Consider the following 20539-nt stretch of genomic DNA (forward strand, 5'->3'; position numbering starts at 1 on the left):
TGTATTAATGTCACATACCAGTATGTTGTTAGTGATGCTTTCTATAAATGAAATGAAAAAAACATAGGTATGAGTTGTTTTCTCCACACTGGATGATAACTTCCCGTAGCGATATTTGCAGAATAGTGTTAAGTGTGTGTGATGTGAGATTTAGAAAAGGAAAACACAGGACGACATATTGAAAAACAGTGGAAGTTGCCTTTATTTAATTCAACAGAGAAACTGCTGCAACATCGGAGTAAACCACTGAGCATAAACTAACATTCACACTGAGCCGCTGAAACAATGACTGGCACAGTGGAGCAGTAAGGCTTAAGGATGCCTCAGACTCATGCACTCACACTCGCTCATGCACGCACCACACACATACAGACACACGCACACACACATTCACACACACATACTCAACTTGATTTACATCATCTATCTTACACCTCTGTGACTGCTCGGGCAGCAGCCATGTCACCGCCCCTCTCCCTCCAACGTGGTCAGTCAGAGGCGAGGGGTCAAGGGTCACCTTGAGATCAGGTAACCTCTGTTCACTGCTCTTGCCTTAAATGCTGGGCTAATTCAGGGCTAAGAGGCGACATAACACAGAGACCTTAACCGTTCATCTCTATGGTACATCTCTAAGCAACATAACCCCCAGCGATAACACTGCGAGGCCAGCCGTGGGCCTGGAGGATGGGGTTCAGGGGGGTGTTTGGGGGGAGGTCATGCTCTGGCCAAAGGAGGGCAAGGAGGAGTAGGGCACCGGCTGAGAAGGTGATTTGGTTGGTCACTTAGTAGAGCGTCTGGTTGGCTCGGAGGCCGTGGGGGGAGGCGGCGGGCCACGGCGGTCTAGGTCTTCGATATAGAACATGATGAGTTTCCTGCGCTCCTCGGGGACACACTCCAGGACAAGGTAGCGCTTGTCGTTCTGAAGGATCTTCTCCACATCCTTCAGGTGCTGCTCTGACTCCTGGATCAGCTTTCTTGATCTGGGAGGGAGGGGAGCATGTCAGACAGGCAGAAGGCAGGATGAGGCAGGATGATACTGTGTAATAGGCATACTGAGATTTAAATACAACAGCTGCTGTTCAGATTTTGGTTCATGTCTCTTGATTAGATAGTATTTTCTATTATCTAATGTGGCCTTAATTTGCCACAAAGTTACTTTGATTCATATTTTGACTGGTTAGAGGTTTAAAAACATCTGAGACAGGATCACAAGATGTGTGTCAAATGATTTTATCACCATCTAATCCAGTCATCTACAATGTTTGCAGCTTATCTCAACTCAAATGCTACTTGAGCAAAAAAACCCAAAAAACTTCTGTCTAGCACTCTCTCTCATTGCACTTGTGCCTGCTCAGCTGCCTGATCATTTGTACCACGACTCTTTTGAATCTCTGTCCTCTATATAGTATATATAGTGAATAATTAACTCAAACTGCATCTAAGGTAGTGGGAAAATAATGGACCAAAACAAGTGGAGCTGCTCTGATACTTATGTCACAAAACACGTAGAATCTCTAATATTTCTGGGCTGCTATTGTATCAGGTTATGTATAAAGATTGTATTTGCAACAAATACAATTTCTAATATATGTAATTGATGTTAATGACACTTGTTCTGATTGTACTCCAACTATGTGTGAGTGAGAGTACAGACCTGTATGTGATGAACTTTGTCTCCTTTAGCAGGGTTCTGAAGTCAGCTTTGGCTGTGATGTACTTGTCTTTGATGTAGTCTTCAAACTCCCGTTGTCTCTTCTACAAAACACAGATTAAACAAATCAGACTGCAAAACTCATAAAATGGATGTGCATTTCACATGAAACTGTAACGTAATTAAACTCACACAATAATACCTTTAAGACAGGAAAGAGGAAACATCAAACACCCTGTTGATCAATTCAGAATTGGAGTTTGGATTTTATGAAAAAGACCAGCTGATTTTGACTATAAGACTGATGAGTTCAGTCAAATCCTCTTTGGGCTGACTGAAAACATTTCTTTGGAACAACAGATTAATCTCCTTGCTTCATCTATGCTGTCGGTGTGGAACAACGTACAGATGTTGTTAAAGGTCGTCCATGCTTAAACTGACCAGTTGAAAGAGAACATTAACATTATTGAGCTGGAAAAAAGTTTAATGGCAAGGAAAAGTTGAGGACTACTGTCATTCTAACTACCCTGTCTTCACAGAGTAAAAACAGACTTATAGCAAGGAGCTGCTAGCTTTGATCTTCATAGATTTCTTTGCTGGTGCTTTGTTTTTTTTTTCTTGCAATGTAACTACAATATGTCCTGAACTCACTAGTCACAAAACTCCTGTGAATTACTGTTAGGAAGTGACTGTAATATTTAATAACCCATTAAAATCCTTACTCTGTCACTGGAGGAGAACTTAATACAGCGAGGGTCCTCTTTGATGACCTTCTTCACCTCCTTCCACGTAGTCGTCAGAGTGATCTACAACACAAAACAAAAAAATCTGTAAAAGCCTGGAAAAGAGTTGTTTTGAATAATTGATGGAGCACATGAATATTTGATGCGTCATTCTCACTCTCGCCACCACATGCTTTTTGGGAGATTAATGATTACTTTTTCCAGTTGTTGACACTGTTTTTTTGTGCATGCACTTCTCACCATGCTGGTTTCGTCCAGCAGCTGCCTGAAATGTTCCTTCTTCTTCTTGGCCAGTGCTTCAACGTGTTCGTTAAACAGCTTCTCCTTCTCTTCTCTCTCCAGGAGTGACGCTGACTCCCAGCGATGGTCCTTCCGCAGGTTACGGCGTGTGTCTGACCACGTTGCATCTGAAGAACGTACCTAAGAGTTCAATGAAAAAAACACACTTTATTCAAAGTTTCTGGAACAAAGTCAAACTATAATAACACAAATATAGTGCCACTAGTAAGTCTCATGCACCTGCCAACATACTTAAATTCATCAAATGTTTAAAAAGTGCTCCTAAACATCCTGTATGATCGATCATGCCAGCAGTCGAAATCCTGGCTGTAAAATCTGATTTGTTTCTGCTAGGATTCATCCTAACTGGCTGGAATCACTTGTTATTTTCCCAAATTTTTTAATCAAATCTTCATTGTGAAATTGGTAAAGAGGCAAATTGATTAGGACTTAATTAAAATCAAAATATGATGCATTTCTTTTTGTCACATTACAGAAAGCTTCATGGGGACACCAACAAACTGCAGAGCATCTCACCATATCAGACATGAGAGCTTTGAAATGCTGGATGGCCTCTTCCCTTTTGTGCTGCTCCCGTTCCCGGTCGATCTCTTTGGTCTGTTCTGATCGGGCCTTCTGCACCTCCCGCTCCCTCTCTCTGAGACTGGCCTCGATACGAGCCTGCCGCTCCAACTCTCGCTCCTTCTCTATGTCCACGCTCTGCGGGGGATGACACACCATAGTCTGTGTCAGTTTTGTTTGTCATGTGATGGGGACACTGAGGACTAAGCTCAAAATCCGAGCTGCAAATCAGGGTTAGCTTGATGACAAAGTTACAATGCTTCTCACAAACTAACAGAAATGAAGAGATCAAGTTACTAAAAACAGCTGCTCTCACACCTGATTCAAGTCATTCTTTCAATCTTTCAAGTACACACTCACAAAGCAGCTCCTACCTTGGCCTGTTTTTCCATGTACTGTTTGAAGAGCTCTTCTCTGAGTGCCGAGCTCTCCACAGCCTTATATCGAGGGTCTGTCTCCAGCCTCTCCTTGACCTTGCTCCACCGCTGGCCTCCCTCTATGTGCTGCTCACTTAGGAGATCATAGAAGTCTTGCTTCACCTGCGCACAAACACACACACACACACATCAAAATGAATTTGAAATCTAACAAGAAGCTGTCAGCTGCAGAACAGCAAACATGCAGACAAGTGATAATGGCCAGCAGAGATCTCGGATCGAGATGTACATTGATAGTGTTTGAATGAATGATACCTTCTCTCCTCTGGACTTGGAGTCTTCTTTCTCTCTCTTCCTCATAGCGGTGATGAATTCGATGAAGATAGCCTCCCTGTCCTTCATCTTCTCTATGGTCTTAAATCGGGGGTCTCGGCCGTGCTTCACTGCAAACTCACTAAATGTTGTCCTGTCATAATGAAAAAAAAAATGCAGTTTGAACATTTTGCAAAGTAAAGAGAACAGTTAAGAAACATCAATGGTGTCTTCAGCACAACCAAGAACAAAATTACACCAATAACTTATTTTTAATAGTAATACATAGTTAACGTAGTTTTTCACTTGTGCTCTCAACAACGTCGCTCTCCACTAGGAGGAAACAGCAATGATGTAATATTTGTAATATGAACACAGCAAAATTCAGAAAAATGTCCCTTCACCTGGGTGTGAGTTTCGCCTCCTCCATCATCCTCCTGAACTCATCTTTGGCCTGCATCAGCTTGTTCTTCTTCTCCTTCCTCTCCTCCTCCGCTCGCGTCTTCACATACTGATCAAACACCTGAAGTAGACGTAAGAGCAAAATTATAACCGAATAATTTCTGATAGAATGGCCAGAACATGGTACAACACTGTGAAAACATGAGGATGAGCAATGTTAAGGAAGAATTTAAAATGAAGATAAACTGAACCTGTTTCCTCTCTTTAGGGTTGAGCAGAAGGTACCGAGGGTCAAACACAATCTTATGAAGCTCTTTGTCCCAAGTGGAGAATGCAGACACCTAAATGTAAGACAGACAACACTGGCATCAGACAGACAGCTGAGCAATTACCCTGCAGCTTTGATATAACCCACATAAGTCTCATAAAAAGATGTAACATTTTAGTCTACGTTCAGTAAAATAAACAAAACAAAAACCTCCGAACATTATGTGAAAATTTCACATAGTCCTTGTCGTAGTAATGAGGTAAGCTAAGATAAGATGAAGATATCAGTAACAAGGTAAGTAATAAGTAACAAGGTACATAAAAACCTCACAGAAAATAAATGAATGCAGGGTTTTTCCTGTGAATCTTAGTCCTGCCTGAGTGCCTGAAAGCCCAGTCCTGTGACGATGTGTCCTAATCCAAAGATTGACAAACTGCGTTAAAATATGTAACTTCAGCAACTTTTTCTTACCCCTCTCTCCAACAGCATTTCTCTGAACTGCGTCATACGGGCCTCTAGCGGCACTATAGCTCTTTCTCTGGCAGCTCTGAGCTCTGCCTCCATTGCTGCTTCCTTCTCTGAGTCGGCCTCCTTCACATCCTCCTTCCTGTGAGGGTGAAACCACAAAGGTCATTAGAGAAAGATGAACGAGAATGGACAGATAAGGTAACTTCTTAAAGACTTTGCTGTACAATAACATTAATTAAGGGGAGACAAACATTACTTACTTCCTTTTTTTGGCTTTGGTTGGCTCCTCATCCTGATTCTCTTCAGTAGCAATGGCTAATTCTGGCTCTTCCTTATTGACACCTGCGTAAAAACAAATAGACACAAAATAAATACTAGACACATGGCATCCTTTAAGAGTGATAGCAGCCATCTTTATTTAGTTGTTTGATTTTTGTTTCCATCCGGATCATAAACTGTCCCCCCCTGCTACACAAAACATTAAAATCCTGTGCTGTGTAAATAATCAAAGCTACCAAGCAAACAATTACCTTAAATCTCATTATTCCAAATTATCAAAACTACTGTGTTCTGTTATAATCACCGACCGCATCTGAGTATGTGTGTTTATCCGCACCTGTCTTCTTGCTGTCCTCCAGGCCTCTCTTGTGCGGTGGCTCTTGAATGTGCTTGTCAACATCAGCTCGACCGACCAGCTCCTCAGGCCGGTCCCACATGGACAGCCGTGTTGTCGGGTTGTAGAAGAACACGCGATCATCACCGGTCCACACCACACACCTGATTGACACATGGGCATTGAAAGGAGGCACAGAGATTAGAAGAGAAAAAAATGAGTTAGATTAACTGTAATTCAGTGGAGAGGAGAGATAATGTAGGCTGTGATGTAGTTTGCGTACCACGGCGTGCCAGGGATGGGGTTGGTGGCTATAGGTCTGGCTTTCTGAGCTGCTTTCTCCTCCTCTGTCATCTCCTCTTCTTTAGGCTCCTTGAAAGACAAAGAATATGTTTATCACCTTTACATTCAACTATATCCTATCATATATATTATCCTTATTATTTTTGCAATATGTTTGTATTATGTATTATCATATATGCACTATAGTGATGTAGTAGCATAGTGTAGGCTGTACAGTGTATATAATGTAGTAATAAGCAAACTATTTGTTGTCTTTTCTTACATTCTGAATTATTATAATACATTTTTTGCGTGTTTTAGCAATACTGCACATGTCAGTATTGTCAGTATTCATGTCAGCAAAGCAATTTTGAATTTCAAAATTTGAGAGCGCATGTCTGATATTGAAGTTTTTTCTTTTGTTCAACCAGGTCATTTTATTCTTCACGTACCTCCTTGTCATTATTAGTGTTTTCTGTTTTGTTCTCTTCATCCTCCATCTCCATTGCCTCGGCTTCTTCCTGCGCCAGACGCTCCTTGGCCTTTTCTGCTTCTTTTTCTGGACACAGGGAGGACGAAAACACACACACACACACACACACAAACATAGAGTGAGCAAACTAAACGTGATGTGGTGGTGGCTCAACAAATACAGCATGTCAACTATTCCACCAATTATTCCATTCCCATAAATTCTTTACAAACGCTAGCTTAAACCTATTATTTATCAGGTGTCATACCTGCAGGTGACACTGGTAAATTTTAGGACACCTAATGTGGGATCAGGGTTCTTGTGTGTTTGGCTGCGCATCTCATCTGACAAATAAGAGTGTTGTTGGTGAGCGGAAAGTGAAACAGGGTGAAGCTTATGATATTAGTGATTCAGCTTTTAGCTTAGCACTCATACCAGTCATGATGACAGTTTTGAAAGCTTCTGAGTGTTTCAAAATCTTCTGTGTGTGTGTGTATGTACGCATGTGTGTGTGTATACTGGTCAGCTGTGCATACCTTTCTCCACCAGGGCCTGTGGTTTCTCCCAGGTGGATTCCAGTGTTCGGTTATTGTAGTAGTATGTTTTCCCATCAGCTGTTTTGTACTCTGACCACTCAGGGAGATGTAATGATCCGGCCATGGAGGCGGGAGCTGCCGAGAGAGCCAGCTGTGGGTGCATCATGGAAACTAAAGGCGGACCCATACCAGGAAGCATACCTGCCATGAGTCAGGGAGGAAAGAGACACACCATGATCGGCTGAGTTATTTTTCTGTCAGAGCCACTGATAGTAGTTGCAGTGGACTACAGTCTAGAAAAGGCATTAGTTTATACATCCATTTGTGATGTTATTTCCCAAAAACTTATATTAGCAAAACCAGAGGTAGGACAGAGAGCTTCACAGGTAGACTAAGACTGATTCACTGCAACTTAAAACAAAGCTATCCCTTTAAGTGTCCGGTCATCCACATTAGTTATAAAATATTTAAAAACTGCTCGAGTCTAAAGATGTCTTGAACAAACATAACTGATTGACAACAAACACAGGCCACATACACAAACAAACAAAGCAGTGACCACACACACAACCATGCCACAAAAGTAGACGACAACATGACCACAACATCTAGCCCTAACTGTTACACTACCAAACACTACTAAGCAATCACTACATAGCGAGCTATACTGGGGTTCCCAGACTGTCCTAACAAAGACTTCTTCTGTCTGTTTACGGTCACCAACCACACACACACATCAAAATGACTGATCATGATGATCAATAATGATTTGGCACAATCTAACATTTTGCTTGCTGCAACAAGTGTCTCCTCATTTACTAGTCACAGTAACCAGAGCAATCAATTAAGTCTTACACTGTACCTACCTACCAGTCCTGAGGACAACGCGCAAACAGAGTGCATTCATAATTTAGTGAGAGATAAATACTGTTCAGTATGAATCAGGGAATGTTTCTGTTTTTGTCTGTTTTTAAATCGATTTTAACAATTTACAGTTAAACCATCTTAAAAATATGCTGGTGATAAAATGTTGCATGTGGTGTTGCTCTTATAATTCAAGTAAATACAATAAATTGAACATATAAAGTCTGTAAGCAGGGTGCAAAATTAACTTTTTTGTCCCCTGGCCAATTGGCTAGTAAATGTTCAAATTTTACTGGCCAGTCAATGGATTACCATTGGGGGGTTTTTTTGGCTGGTAAATGAAGCAAATCTAGCAGCCACTTGCATATTTTACTAGCATTTGGCTGGTGCTGATTTTGTTCCCTATCTGTAAGTATTCAACATTAAAGATGCATATATTCTGTTTCTGTCTGTCGGAATGGAGGAAATTTCACCAATGTACACCGGATGGATCATGTTCACAGCATTCACCACCATGCCACTGTTTGAGGGTTCCCATATATACACCATATGACTCATGTAGACATCATTCACTACCATGCCATCTACTGTAGGGCTGAGAGGCGAGCGGCTGGGTGTTTACCGTTGGCGCTGGGGCCTGCCTTTACACAGGGTGCACCTACTATCTGCATCATTGCTACACCTGCAAGAACAACGGACAAGCAAGCATCTGGTTGAACACAGCAGGACACTGGACATCAGCTACCATGGTGTGTAAAGAGTTTGTGTGTGTGGTCCCACTCAGACAAACAAGCGCCCAAATTTGGGATTGTGCATCGAGAGCTGCAACAGTCACTCTGTTCATGTTGATGTGCCTGTTAGGTATTTAGAGATGTTAGGAATGAGCACAGTGTATATTAGGTTTAAAATCTAAAGATTTAATTGGAGGCAATTATGTCTAAATGAACAATTACGAAATAAAAATAAAAACAAGCACATCTGAATGAAGAGTGAATGTTGAATCAGGAAGCTCTCAATCTGACATTTGTAAATTAAATAACCATCAACCCCTAATCTAGACAAAACCCTGTCTGATTGTAATCCTGATTTTACCAGATACATTGTCCATAAAGAACGCAATAAACTTAGAAAATGAAAGTTCCTTAATGAGCGTTTCTGATAAGTAAAAAGAGGGACAGAGAGAAAAAAGAAGGAACCGAAGAAGACACATGACAGAAGAGAGAAGCAACAGAAAAGACCTTGAAAGCAAACATTTGCATTAGCCTACATTTCAATTCAAGCCACTGCAGTCAAGACTTGTTGGTGATCAACATGTTGCCTGAAAAATCAGTACTGACAGAGCAATAATAGGTTTATCTGTGACCAGGAGATCTTTGACAGACACCTGTGACCTTTGCATGTGTAACTTGTGAGTGAGTGTTAATATTGCTTCAAAATAATCCTGCCCTCCTGTGGTGTTTTGTTAACAGCTAGAAGTGGAGTCCGCTGGCTACCTTCACTTTGCTGTTGTTATGAAATGTCGTCATAACACTGAGTCAGAGTCTCTACAGATATTGTAAGCTAAATGTTTTATACGGTTAAGAAGCCCATTAGAGTGTATCATCAATCTTAACTGGCAACACTAAACTTCTTATATGTCGGACTAAAAGCAAATTACCAGTTTATTGTAGATATAATATCTGTAGGGGTGAATATTCCCCATTTACCAGGGCAGGAATGTAAAAATCAGCCAAATTCTGCTTGTTAATAGGCTCTAACAGATAAATGGGCAGTAAATCCACCATCATTTAGAGGTCTTCTTTCATTCTGTATATACATGTATTATAAACTACAACTGCTTAGTGACATAGTGATAGCATTTTAAGATTCTTACCTGGTAGAGGGATGTGCATGCCTGGCAGAGGCACCCTGAAAGGTGGCACCATGACAGGGGGGAAGGCAGGTATGGCTGCGGTGGGCTGGGCAACACTGTGAGGCAGGGCTGCAGGCAGCAGTGGCATGGTCTGCACTGCCGTAACAGGTGATGGCACCGTGGAAACAGTCACCACAGTGACTGGAGACACAGCAACAGTTGAGGTCACTGGGGCAACAGGAGTAAGGTCTGCTACAACAGTGGCTGTTGGGGGACAAAAAGACAAAAAAAAAAAGAGGCATTTGTATTCAGCTCCCTCTGAGTGTGTGTACGCTTGATATAAGACTGTGTACTAACCTGCAATGGTCACAGAGGGGGAGGGGGCGCTAGTGGAGTCTGGACTGGAGGTGAGTGTGCGGGAGGGGGTTGTGGACAGGGCCTGAGTAGGGGAGACTGCTGCTGCCGTGCTGGCTGTAGTGTTGACACTGCTTGAGCTGGCAGCTGCAGTCACCCCCACACTTGTACCCGGCACTGCAGCCCCGGCCCCAGCTACAAGTAGGGGGTTGAGTTCAGACTGCTGGATGATCTTCACACCATCTGGTTTACTCCACGATGACTCTCTGGTCCTGGCGTTGTAGTAATATGCCTGCGGAAGGGATGACAAGGAAGATGATACTTGTAACAACTGTTTGAGGACAAACAGTAACTGGGATAGAATACGAGCCAAAAAAATGTAAGCTCATCATGTACCACTGTAATCTTTTTAAATACTGTAAATTGTGATAATCACAATCAATCAGTAGCTTCTTTAAGTTGAGTATAGCAGTTCAAATTTCAAGTTTCACAGATTATCATGTGTAATCAAGTGATTAGAGCCATTAGATGAGCACAACATTTCATTCTTATACTTGAAATCCCACCACTTTCACTGTCTAGAAAATGCTGTAGTAAACTAGAACTTATGGGCTAAACTTTTATACATTTTAAAATACTTTTATACAAGTCCCAAAAAGGCCACAGGTGTTAAATTATTATTCTCCGTGCTTTTGCAGGATGTGCAACCCTATTATGTGCTTACAAATGACTTCCAGCTTACCTTTCCTTCTGGCGTCTTGTTCTCTACCCAGATCTCCTCTGCAGGGTTTAGTGCAGGGTTTCCAGATGCAGGGACGGGGGGCATCCCAGGAGGAAACAGCATCCCTGGAGGGGGCGGCAGGTTCCCCATGGGAGGGGGAAGAAACGGGGGTCTCTGCAAAAAGAAAAGAAAAAGGCCAAGCATTGAATTTTCAGACTGTAAGGAGTAGGTCTGGGAATCTAAATAAGCCTCCAAGAGTCCTTCAACCACCAACAAAATGTGACCCTCTGAATTCAAATTAGGAGGTTAGTGCATCGATATCGTATCATTCAAGAATCAAACTGCACCTCGAGAATCAATTATATTTTCCAACCATAGTAAGAAAATAGTGGTAGCTAAATATATTATAAAACAGTGTTAGTAATATCCCTCTTTGATTCTGTTTTATGTCTTGTTCAAAGAGATAATACTTTTGTTATTCGAGCCAGAGAGGACTCAAGCTTTCTTTGCAGACTCTGCCTGCCAGATGTCTTATTCACACATATGAGGTATTTACCTAATATCCTTAACCAGAAGACTTGACTTGAAGAGTACAAGAAAAACCCATGACATCAAGATTACCCACACTGGAAAAAAGTCATCAATGATGCAATTATCAGTCAGGGGTCTGACATCATTCCTCTGACCATACAATGACTGTGAGCAAGCACTGAGTAAAAAGGTAATGATTTCACTTCAACACTATCTCTGGTACCCCCTTTTAAAAAAGGAAACGTGTGTATGATGCAAGTCCTCTCAATGCCGATTGGAGTTGGATGCATTCATATGAGACAGCTGTCACTCTGGTAGTCACTGATAGCAGAGACTTCAGTCTGCAATAGTTCCTTACACTTAACTTATAGACCACTGATTTAGATAAAAGGTTATTTTTTCACCTATCAGTCCTGTCCATACCCACCCTATCTCTCTCTTGCTCGTCCACTCATCCACACATGCACGAAGGTTGCTGCGTTGGACTGAATAGATGAAAGTGTACTAATCAGTGAAATCTGAGCGCCTGGTATGTGGTTACATTATACTATATTCTCTTGTCTCTCCACGCTACATAGTGGTGTAGCGCTGGCTCTGAATAGGAGTGTGCTATATGAATAAAATGCCCTACCGCGCTTTATGTAATTTTATAATGCATCATCAATATATATTGTGATACAATAAATTTTATGAACAGCTTTTGCACAGTGTTATCTCAGAGCACTTTAACAGTCACTAATGGACAACAACAGTTTTCTGGGGCCGTATTCATAAAGCTTCCTGGTACAAAGAATTGCTCCGATTGATGTTTTCTTAGAATTTCCCCTTACAGTTAAGACTAGATCCTGGTAAAGATTAAAGTTATTCACAAAGCATCTTAGCCCTTAGGAGAGCTTCTAAACTGTTAAGAATAGGGAGGAGGACTTTTAAGAGGCTTAAGAGTTTCTTAAGCAGAGGAGAAAATGGTGGAAAAACAAAGAAGTAAGAGAAATATTCTCCAAATGCTGAGTGACAGTGAGTTAATGAAACGCTACAGATTAGATTGTGCAGGGATAATGTTTGTGGTTGATCTCATTACAGATGTGCTCACATCTCCCACCCAATAAAATAACTCTATAACGCCAGAAATGAAAGTGATCACAACACTAAGATATTTGGAAACCAGAAAAAATTTGGAATTTGCTGGCAGCTGGAAAAAAAAAAAGATTTACATGCTACTTATGCAGACAGCAAATAAATATAACAACTATCAGTATGTGAACAGGCTGCTGCACAAATAGGTCTGTGTTTTCAAACATTTCATAGGCTACTTTTAAAGAATGTGGCTCACAATTTATTCAACAGAGATGTTCATTACATAAAAAAGTATAATTACACCGAGTCTTAATAGAGACTACATTCTAGGATTAGGCCTATTGATCTCACTCTCCATTATATGCCCATTATCATTAAGAGTGCATTTTGTTTTTATTTTTGATCAAACAATCACACCTTTTAAAAGAATGAGTCATACCTAGCAACAAGGTCAACCACACCTCCTCACTAAGGTAAAAGTTTGTCCCTTCCTTGCTAAGAGTTGCTCTGAGAATTTTCCTAAGGCACTCCTAAGCGAGGACTCTTTGCTAGAGATGTTTAGGCTAAGTTAGGAGCTCAGAGAGTATTCTCTGAACGATACAGCCCCTGGCTTTGAGTAAAGATATGGTTAGTGCAGGGTGTCTTTTGAACAAATGCTCAGAGGCTCAAGTTAAAATAATTTAACACTGTGATACAGTAAAACATGCATTTCACTTGAGGATAGAAACAGTTACCTGAAGGTGGGGAGGTCCAATGGGTGGTGGCATTCCTCCTGGTGGCGGGATGGGTGGCATGCTGGGGTCAAACGGTGGACGTGCAAAGGGGGGTCGCGGCGGAGGTCCTCTCATCATCCCAAAAGGAGGTGGCGGTGGCCTAAGGAGTGGTGGTGGGCCGCGTAACACTGGGGTCTGGGCAGGCGCGGGTGCAGGCGCAGGGCCGCGGAACCGTACCGCTTGCTGCGCCATTCTAGTAAACCATTTATATCACAATTATTAAAGGATTTCTATTTCTTCTGAAATAGATGCATATCACAATATCTATTTAGGGGTGGCAAATTTCAAACTGTCAAGTTGATGGTGAATGATATGTGAAGTCACATTGTCTCTTTCAGCTGTCATTCTCAAGTAATTTAGGAATCATTTTGGGAAAAATCTGTCTTTGTAATTGCTTTACAGCGTTAATCTGGGCACCAAAATTGTGCTTTACAATATGAAACAAATGTCCCACAATGATAGAATATAAATAACATACTGCATACATTCTGCAAGTCATGCAAAATAATATAATTTGGTGCTTCCTTAACACTACAGAGAGTATATGTTATAATGTTATAGGTTCACTCTGGAGGAAGCTGATTTACTGCTGGTAAGTTAGCTAATTGTTATAGAAAACTTTCTGCAGGTGTCTGAAAAGTCTCACCATAAAGCATTTATAGTTTTTATAATAATATTGTTCTCCTGATTAATGTACATACATGAGATGCAGAAATATGGTCCTGAAAACGCAATCACACTGAAGTGGATTGTTTTTGCTACAGAGCCTTTAGCTGTTATCTTTAAAGTCCCCCTGCACACATAAATATGTTTTTCTTCTTGTTCCTACAGTTGGATGTTTAAGCTTCACTGTGCAGAATGATGTATGTGCAGAGTTTGACACTAGAAGGCTGTTTTTTCATTCATCTGCTCAAAGTGGAAAGCTTCTCTGTTCTCACTGGAAAATCAGACTTTAAGGCGTGAACCTATGAGCAGGATTTGTGACATCACAAGCAGTTTGGAGCCGATCGTGGTCTAGTATGCAACTCATACAAGTGTGATGTGGAAACTTGGAAGCCTCCAGCGCACAAACACTGAGAATGGACTTTACAGTAAAGTAGGAGACATCTTGTGTTCAGCAGTTCAACTTTTTAAAATGAAAAACATTTACATACTCATAGCATCTGAATTTTTAAATGGGCCTTTTTAAGAATTTAAACGAGATAATCAAACTTTTTTTTGCGGAAAAACCATATTACACACAAATGATTCAAAGTAGATCATATTTATATACATCTTAAAACGTGTCTGGAGAGGATCTTTAAGGTGTTTGGTATTCATACATGTTTAAGCCTTGAAATAATCAAGGTGATATCTTGTTGGCTTTGTAAAGGTACACGCTTTGATCCAAAACAAACTGAACAGTTCATCCGTGAAAGACACTGAATGGACGAAGTCACATTGCATTATGTGCTTACTAATGAATGTAGCGTAGCTTAGATTAGCCAGCAAGCTATTCTGCATTAACATTTGTGCACAGACTTCACACTTAACACAGGAAGTGAGTCTGAGGAGAAACAATCTGGTAAAACGGAAAAAACACCTGTCTGTGTTTGACCTGGCTGCCTGTGTTTACCGCGTGCCACGAGCGGACGGCAGACGCGAGCCGCTTGGCAACACAGGCTAGTTAGCTACAAGCTAGCTAGCTAGCACGGCTTCATTCACAAGTAATGCCACTGTTTATCAAAACCTATCGATAAAAAAACAACTCCGACCAACTGCATATAAACATGCGGCTTATGCTTAATAACACACATGCTGCTGATGTTCATTTTGACGCTATATTTGCTATTTTCTGACCTGTTGTCGCTGAACCCGATAGCCTCGCTCTCTGCCTGGTCCGCCATTACAGGAAAATGTAACAACTGTCTTCCTGGAAACGCCCCTAAGTGTTTTTTTTATTTTTCCTATTCGTTGAACGGTGGTGTCAATCATAGTGCAACCCTAGTTATGTGAGCTCTGATTGGATGATCTGTTTCCCATGAATGGTTTGGCTAAGCGTTCATTGGTCCGCTCGGATCCAATTTATTATGATGTCTTTGTTCAAAGTGCGGAGTGTTGCTGGTAGGGTGGACTGAAAACACTACTACTTTCTGTATACTGCATTAGCTATTACCACTTAGCTCTGTGTTTACTGTGCTAGTGGTAATAATAAATAGTAATAATAATAATAATAATAATGATAATGATAATATTTATTATTATAATTTATTATATTGCACTTATCAAAACAAGCAATTACAAAGTGCTTTACAGATAAATATTATGTATTCTGGTGGTATTTTGTGTGCCTACTATTATGGCAGTGGTGGGAAAAGAACTGAAGCCCTCTACTTAAAAGTAGTGGTGAACAAAGTATTCAGTAGTGGAAATACTGTAGACTAAAAATACTCCATAAGTAAATGTCCTGAATTCAAAATGTTACGTTAAAGTATAGAGGAATTATCAGCAAAATGTACTTAAAGTACCAAAAGTAAAAGTGCTCATTAAGCAGACTGGCTTCTTTTAGAGTTATATCATTATAGTATATTATATTGTTTGTTTTCATCACTAAAAAAATACATGTAAGAGCATTTTAATGCTGTAGTTCATCACCGTGGAGACAATTTTAGATACTTTTGGTAGATTGATAGCAATAGTACTGCATCATATTATATAAGTGTATCATATGTTTTATAATGATAATAATATTAATACACTTTTATATAGCGCCTTTCACATGCCAATGCATCTCAAAGTGCATAACTTTTTTTTAAAAAAGAAAAGAGCAGACAATTTATACAAGAGATAGAATATTAAAATATATTATTTTATGTTAAATCTTAATCTGAGAAGTAACTAGTCACTATAAGTGGCAAATAAATGTAGTGGAGTAAAAATTAAATTTGTACTTAAGTAAAGTACTTGACTAAAAGTACTAAGTTACATTCCACTACTGTTTAAAAGTAGTAATAACCAAGCATAGGAAATACTGTTGGAAGTCATATTCTCAGAAGTTTTGCTTGTCTAAAAGTCTAAACCATTTAAAAAAAAGTTTTAAAAAGTATTCATGCTATAATCTTAAAAACAGAGTGATAATCAATGATGCCCAAACAGGACAAACAGTGTGCCATAGAATATAGTCTGACTGATAGTGTTACCTGTTAGTCAAAACTGAACAAAGAGAAGCTTGACAAAATAATCTTACACAAGGTCCACATACTAGCTGTTGGTGTGTGTTAAGATTATTTTGTCAAATTACTAATTCTAAGGTCAAGAAAGGGCCTTTCAAGCTGAACGAAGAAGCAGCATTTAGTTATAATGCACCATTTTAGTCACCAGCTACCAACTGAAGTCAGGACAGCAGGTCACCACCCATCCTCTGATAAAGGCTGAAAACCCACTTTTTCAGATTACATCTAAACACCTCATGCTAATGTTTGCTAGTTTGTAAACACTACCAATTATTAAATCCAAACAAAGACACAACATTTCATTTTACATTGTAATATATTACACAACAGCAGCAGACCAACAGTCACAGAGCATTTTATTTCTTTGACCATAAATTTGACCTAAATATTGCTGTCAGTGCTGCATTGTGTCTGAAAGTCTCCTAGAGCAGTCCGACGACGTCAATGTCATCCTCACATTTACACTCCACTCTGTTGTTGGCTGAAAGCTGCTGCTTGGCGCCAATATCAGGCTGTTCAAGGCTCTCTAATGTCGTGGTAGAGCTAATGAGGACTTCATGACGACGGTCAGCTGGCTGATACTGCATGAATTCCCTGGTGAGGGCGGCCAGAGTGGTCTCTCCCCTCTGAAGGTTTTGGTAATTCATCACTCCCTCTATAGAGCTGCAGGCATGTTGGCATCTGTGGAAAAACCTAATAGAAGCACACAACAAGTAAATTAGGGTCCATTAAATGTGTCAAATTGTCAATTCCTCCTATTCTTGTATCACACAGTATTTGTTGTAATAATGACCCATCTTGATAGTGCACAAATAAAATTTAAAAAAGCTGGCTGTAGAATAAAACTGAGGACACTTGTCTCTTAAAACTAATTAATTCCTTGCTCGCTTCTGCTGACAAGAAATCTACAGGAAAAGATAAACGACTTTGCTTGTCTGCATGATAAATAATTTTAAATGAATTTTAGCTGTAATCTATCAGTTGTTGACAAACTATTTCACTAAAGATGTCTAACCGTGAAGGGCGGATCTGGACCCTGGAGTAGAGGCTCATTGGATGATATGGGCAAATGGATGGGTGGGAATAGCAGCCCACAGTGTAGGGCATCATGGCGAGACATGGGTACATGCCGGCACCCAGAAACTTGGACTGAGCTGGAGGCATGGCCTGTGAGACGAAAAAGGAAACACCAGGGTCCTGTCCTTCCCCCTGTCTTGCTTCTTGACCTGCCTCTTGTCCTGTTCCCTGTCCAGTTTCTTGTCCTGTTCCCTGCCCTGAGGTCCAATACTCTCTGCCTTTCTTCTTATGGGGGCGAAACTCATAATCTGAGCCAGATTAAGTGAAAATCAGAGGTTTACCATCCAGATTCAAACTGACAATATATCCTAAACTTCCAGTAATATTCATTATCCTCTAAGTCACTGCCATTTAGCTGTGTAATGGTTCTTACCAGGGAATTGGTGTCTGTGGATGTCTTTCAGTTTGTCAGCCATTTCATAGTAAGGCCTCTTCTGTTCCTGACTCAGTCTGGACCACTCACAGCCCAGCTGAATACTGATGTCCGTCATGCTGGCTTCGGGGCAGGCTTTGCGCAAGGCTGCTCGGTGGATGCAAGCCCACACCATAAAGGCATTCATTGGCCGTTTAATGTGTCCATTCTTGTCCTGGCCAGTCTGCATCTGCTTCAGATCTGAGAGACACAATGTGTGTGTGCAAAGACATTACTCATCATTTAGATAAAGATTCCCATAGAAATGCGTAAAATAACAGATTTGTGTCAATGACCCCTGGTCTATGGGAGTACTGTACCTTCCTCTGTTGGCTGGATGGTAAAACTGATGACTGGACCTTCGAGGCTGGGTGAGGTTGGGGTTAGGTGGACTGGATCTAGGGTCAGCAGTTCTCCAGCTGCAGTGACCTGCGGCACATCCAGTCTCCTGGTGCTCTGGAGCGAGACAGTTAGCTCAGAAGCATAGGCATGCATCAAGAGGTTGTTTTTCTCTTCTTGTCTCAAAAACTAACGCAAGGCAACGTACTGTTATGTCCAGAGGAATGAAAACATGGAATGATTTGCCATCAGATATTACACATTTAACAAGTTAAACTGGTTTTTAAAATGGCACAGAACACAACCCCCTCTTCAATTAGAACATGTTTTGCTACAGAATGTGGGACAAGGTTTAAGGAGGGATTTCTTAGTAATTATATTCTTAGTCACTGTATATGTTGTTTTTAGTGGTATAACTACCATTTTTGAACTGTATCAAATGTTTTTTACTGACTATTTAGATATGATGTGGGTACTTTGTTGTTGTTATTGTCATTATTAGTAGTTTTATTGTTGTTGATTTATTGTTTGTTTGTTTTTTGTTCCATTTCGCCTCGGATTTTATTACATTATTGTTTGGCATTATGATGTAATGTTTACTTGTGTAGAACCCAGGAAGAATAGTTACTAACTTGGTAGTGGCTAATGGGGATCAAAATACATAAACAAATAAATACATACATACACACATAAACTGCTGTTGGTGGTGGTTAGTGCGCCTGCGCCTCACAGGAGTCTTAAGTGACCGTTTCCGACCTTAAGTGACCTTCTGGCCAGCACTCACCTTCGCTGACACATCTCGCTGAAGTGGTTTGCCAAAAAAGGTCGATATAGGTGGAAGCTTTCCGTCTCCAAATTCAAAACTTGCTCCACACGGAGCCACGTAGTTCGTGTTTTGCCGGTGTAGCGGTTGAGCGTGACCCCCGTCTCCGGCCTGATATGGCCGGGCAGCGGGCGTCGCTGCGCGGTCCCGGCCTGGTTGTCTGGCAGGCGGACTGTAGTTGGGGTAATTTTCTTCAAAGGTCTCTCGGTGTCTTTTTTGGGGCTTTCTGTCCATTGTTACGACCGCCGTAGTAATGTCGGGTTGTAGGATCTAACTTAGATTTGAATGTTACGTGTTGTTTCATCTGGAATGTGATGGATCAAAAACCGTTAGTCGTCATAGCAACAGAACGTCTTGGACAGTTGTGAAATTAAGTATATTTATTAAAGTACTGTTTTGAGGTATTTGTACTTAACTTGAGTATTTCCATGTGATGCTACTTTATACTTCCACTCCACTACATTTCAGAGGGAAATATTGTACTTTCTACTCCACTACATTTATTCGACAGCTTTAGTTACTTTTCAGATGAAGATTTGACACGATGGATAATATAACAAGCTTTTAAAATACAACACATTGTTAAAGATGAAACCAGTGGTTTCCAACCTTTTTGTTTTTTGACGTCTTACAAAAAGCAGTGTGTGGTCGGGGTCACATTTCAGATGTCTATGAGTTGTCAACAGCTCCACTAAATAGTGATTTTTCCCTCTAAACTTCTCATATGGTTTCATTTCAATAAATGTTCAAATGATCCAATATTTCACCAAAAATCAAAGATTAGAGAGAAAGTCCAAAAACTGAAAACAGATTTGTGTATCAGAACTTTGTTTTTCCTTCTTTCCTCTCCCATTAATCATCTCACGACCCCTCAGATTTATCTGGTGACCCTTTGGAGGGGTCCAACCCCTAGGTTGGGAAACACTGGACTAAACTAGCTAACTGTATATAAAGTATTTGAAACTAGCTCCACCTCCAGCAGCTACAACAGTAACATGCTGCTTACACACTGATGCTTCAGTATTAATAATCTAATGATGTCATATATGAATCAGAGGGACCAAACCACTACTTTTACTGCAATACTTTAATTACATCAAGCTGATAATACTTATGTACTTTTACTTAAGTAAAGCATCTGAATACCTCTTCCACCACTGCTTCAGGGGCTGTATTCAGGATTTTAGAAATATTGGTCATGATGCAAGTCTTCTTATGTCAACAAGACATCTTTTAAAAAAAAAAAAAAAAACATTCACCAAAAATAAGATGTTTAAAAAATAAAATAAAATTATCCATTGTTAAATGTTTTATTATATTGTCTGATATTATTTCCCACCACTAAGGACTAAATGTATTTCTCTAATGAAAATGAACTCTGGGGAAATAATTCCTTTATTTCTTTGTTGGCTTTAAATTTTAAATGATTAATTTAAATTGCAGAATGTAAACTCCCCCCAGGTCTCTAAAACCCCCAAATTCTCAGAAAAAAATACAGAGGACACGGTAGTTTCTGGCCTGT

The 20539-nt window shown here is 40.4% G+C and overlaps 2 protein-coding genes across 3 annotated transcripts; both read right to left on the bottom strand.

The window, feature by feature from the left end:
* Positions 1-178: 178 nt before the first annotated feature.
* On the bottom strand, positions 179-15092 carry tcerg1b (transcription elongation regulator 1b (CA150)). Of its 2 annotated transcripts, XM_042431889.1 has the most exons (21): positions 14994-15092; positions 13116-13347; positions 10798-10950; positions 10059-10347; positions 9723-9965; positions 8472-8531; positions 6986-7186; positions 6430-6536; positions 5979-6067; positions 5699-5859; positions 5343-5424; positions 5086-5221; positions 4598-4687; positions 4349-4467; positions 3948-4098; positions 3630-3794; positions 3211-3393; positions 2635-2814; positions 2374-2457; positions 1655-1755; positions 179-980 (listed from the first exon to the last, which is right to left on the bottom strand). In XM_042431889.1, the coding sequence occupies exons 1-21, from the start codon at positions 15038-15040 to the stop codon at positions 779-781; spliced, it is 3075 nt and encodes a 1024-aa protein (XP_042287823.1). In that variant the 5' UTR covers positions 15041-15092; the 3' UTR covers positions 179-778. The 2 variants fall into 2 exon arrangements, with proteins under 2 accessions (XP_042287823.1, XP_042287824.1); XM_042431890.1 differs by lacking the exon at positions 8472-8531.
* A 1613-nt stretch (positions 15093-16705) lies between these two features.
* On the bottom strand, positions 16706-19401 carry LOC121910365 (transcription factor Sox-19b-like). The gene is made up of 5 exons (XM_042431567.1): positions 18979-19401; positions 18176-18311; positions 17817-18056; positions 17382-17691; positions 16706-17059 (listed from the first exon to the last, which is right to left on the bottom strand). The coding sequence occupies exons 1-5, from the start codon at positions 19249-19251 to the stop codon at positions 16789-16791; spliced, it is 1230 nt and encodes a 409-aa protein (XP_042287501.1). The 5' UTR covers positions 19252-19401; the 3' UTR covers positions 16706-16788.
* Between the last annotated feature and the right edge of the window lie 1138 nt (positions 19402-20539).

Source organism: Thunnus maccoyii, chromosome 13 (assembly GCF_910596095.1).
Source record: "Thunnus maccoyii chromosome 13, fThuMac1.1, whole genome shotgun sequence".
NCBI classification, from domain to species: domain Eukaryota; kingdom Metazoa; phylum Chordata; class Actinopteri; order Scombriformes; family Scombridae; genus Thunnus; species Thunnus maccoyii.

Bases quoted from the DNA above. Each gene is read 5' to 3' on its own strand.
- tcerg1b (XM_042431889.1), bottom strand. From the start codon at position 15,040: ATGGCGGACCAGGCAGAGAGCGAGGCTATCGGGTTCAGCGACAACAG. The intron at 6,537-6,985 runs GTATGCACAGCT...CCCTGTGTCCAG, and splicing joins ACAGGCCCTGGTGGAGAAAG to AAAAAGAAGCAGAAAAGGCC. The intron at 6,068-6,429 runs GTACGTGAAGAA...TTGTCTTTCAAG, and splicing joins ACACTAATAATGACAAGGAG to GAGCCTAAAGAAGAGGAGAT.
- LOC121910365 (XM_042431567.1), bottom strand. From the start codon at position 19,251: ATGGACAGAAAGCCCCAAAAAAGACACCGAGAGACCTTTGAAGAAAAT. The intron at 18,312-18,978 runs GTGAGTGCTGGC...GTCTCGCTCCAG, and splicing joins AGCGAGATGTGTCAGCGAAG to AGCACCAGGAGACTGGATGT. The intron at 17,692-17,816 runs GTAAGAACCATT...AATCTGGCTCAG, and splicing joins CCACAGACACCAATTCCCTG to ATTATGAGTTTCGCCCCCAT.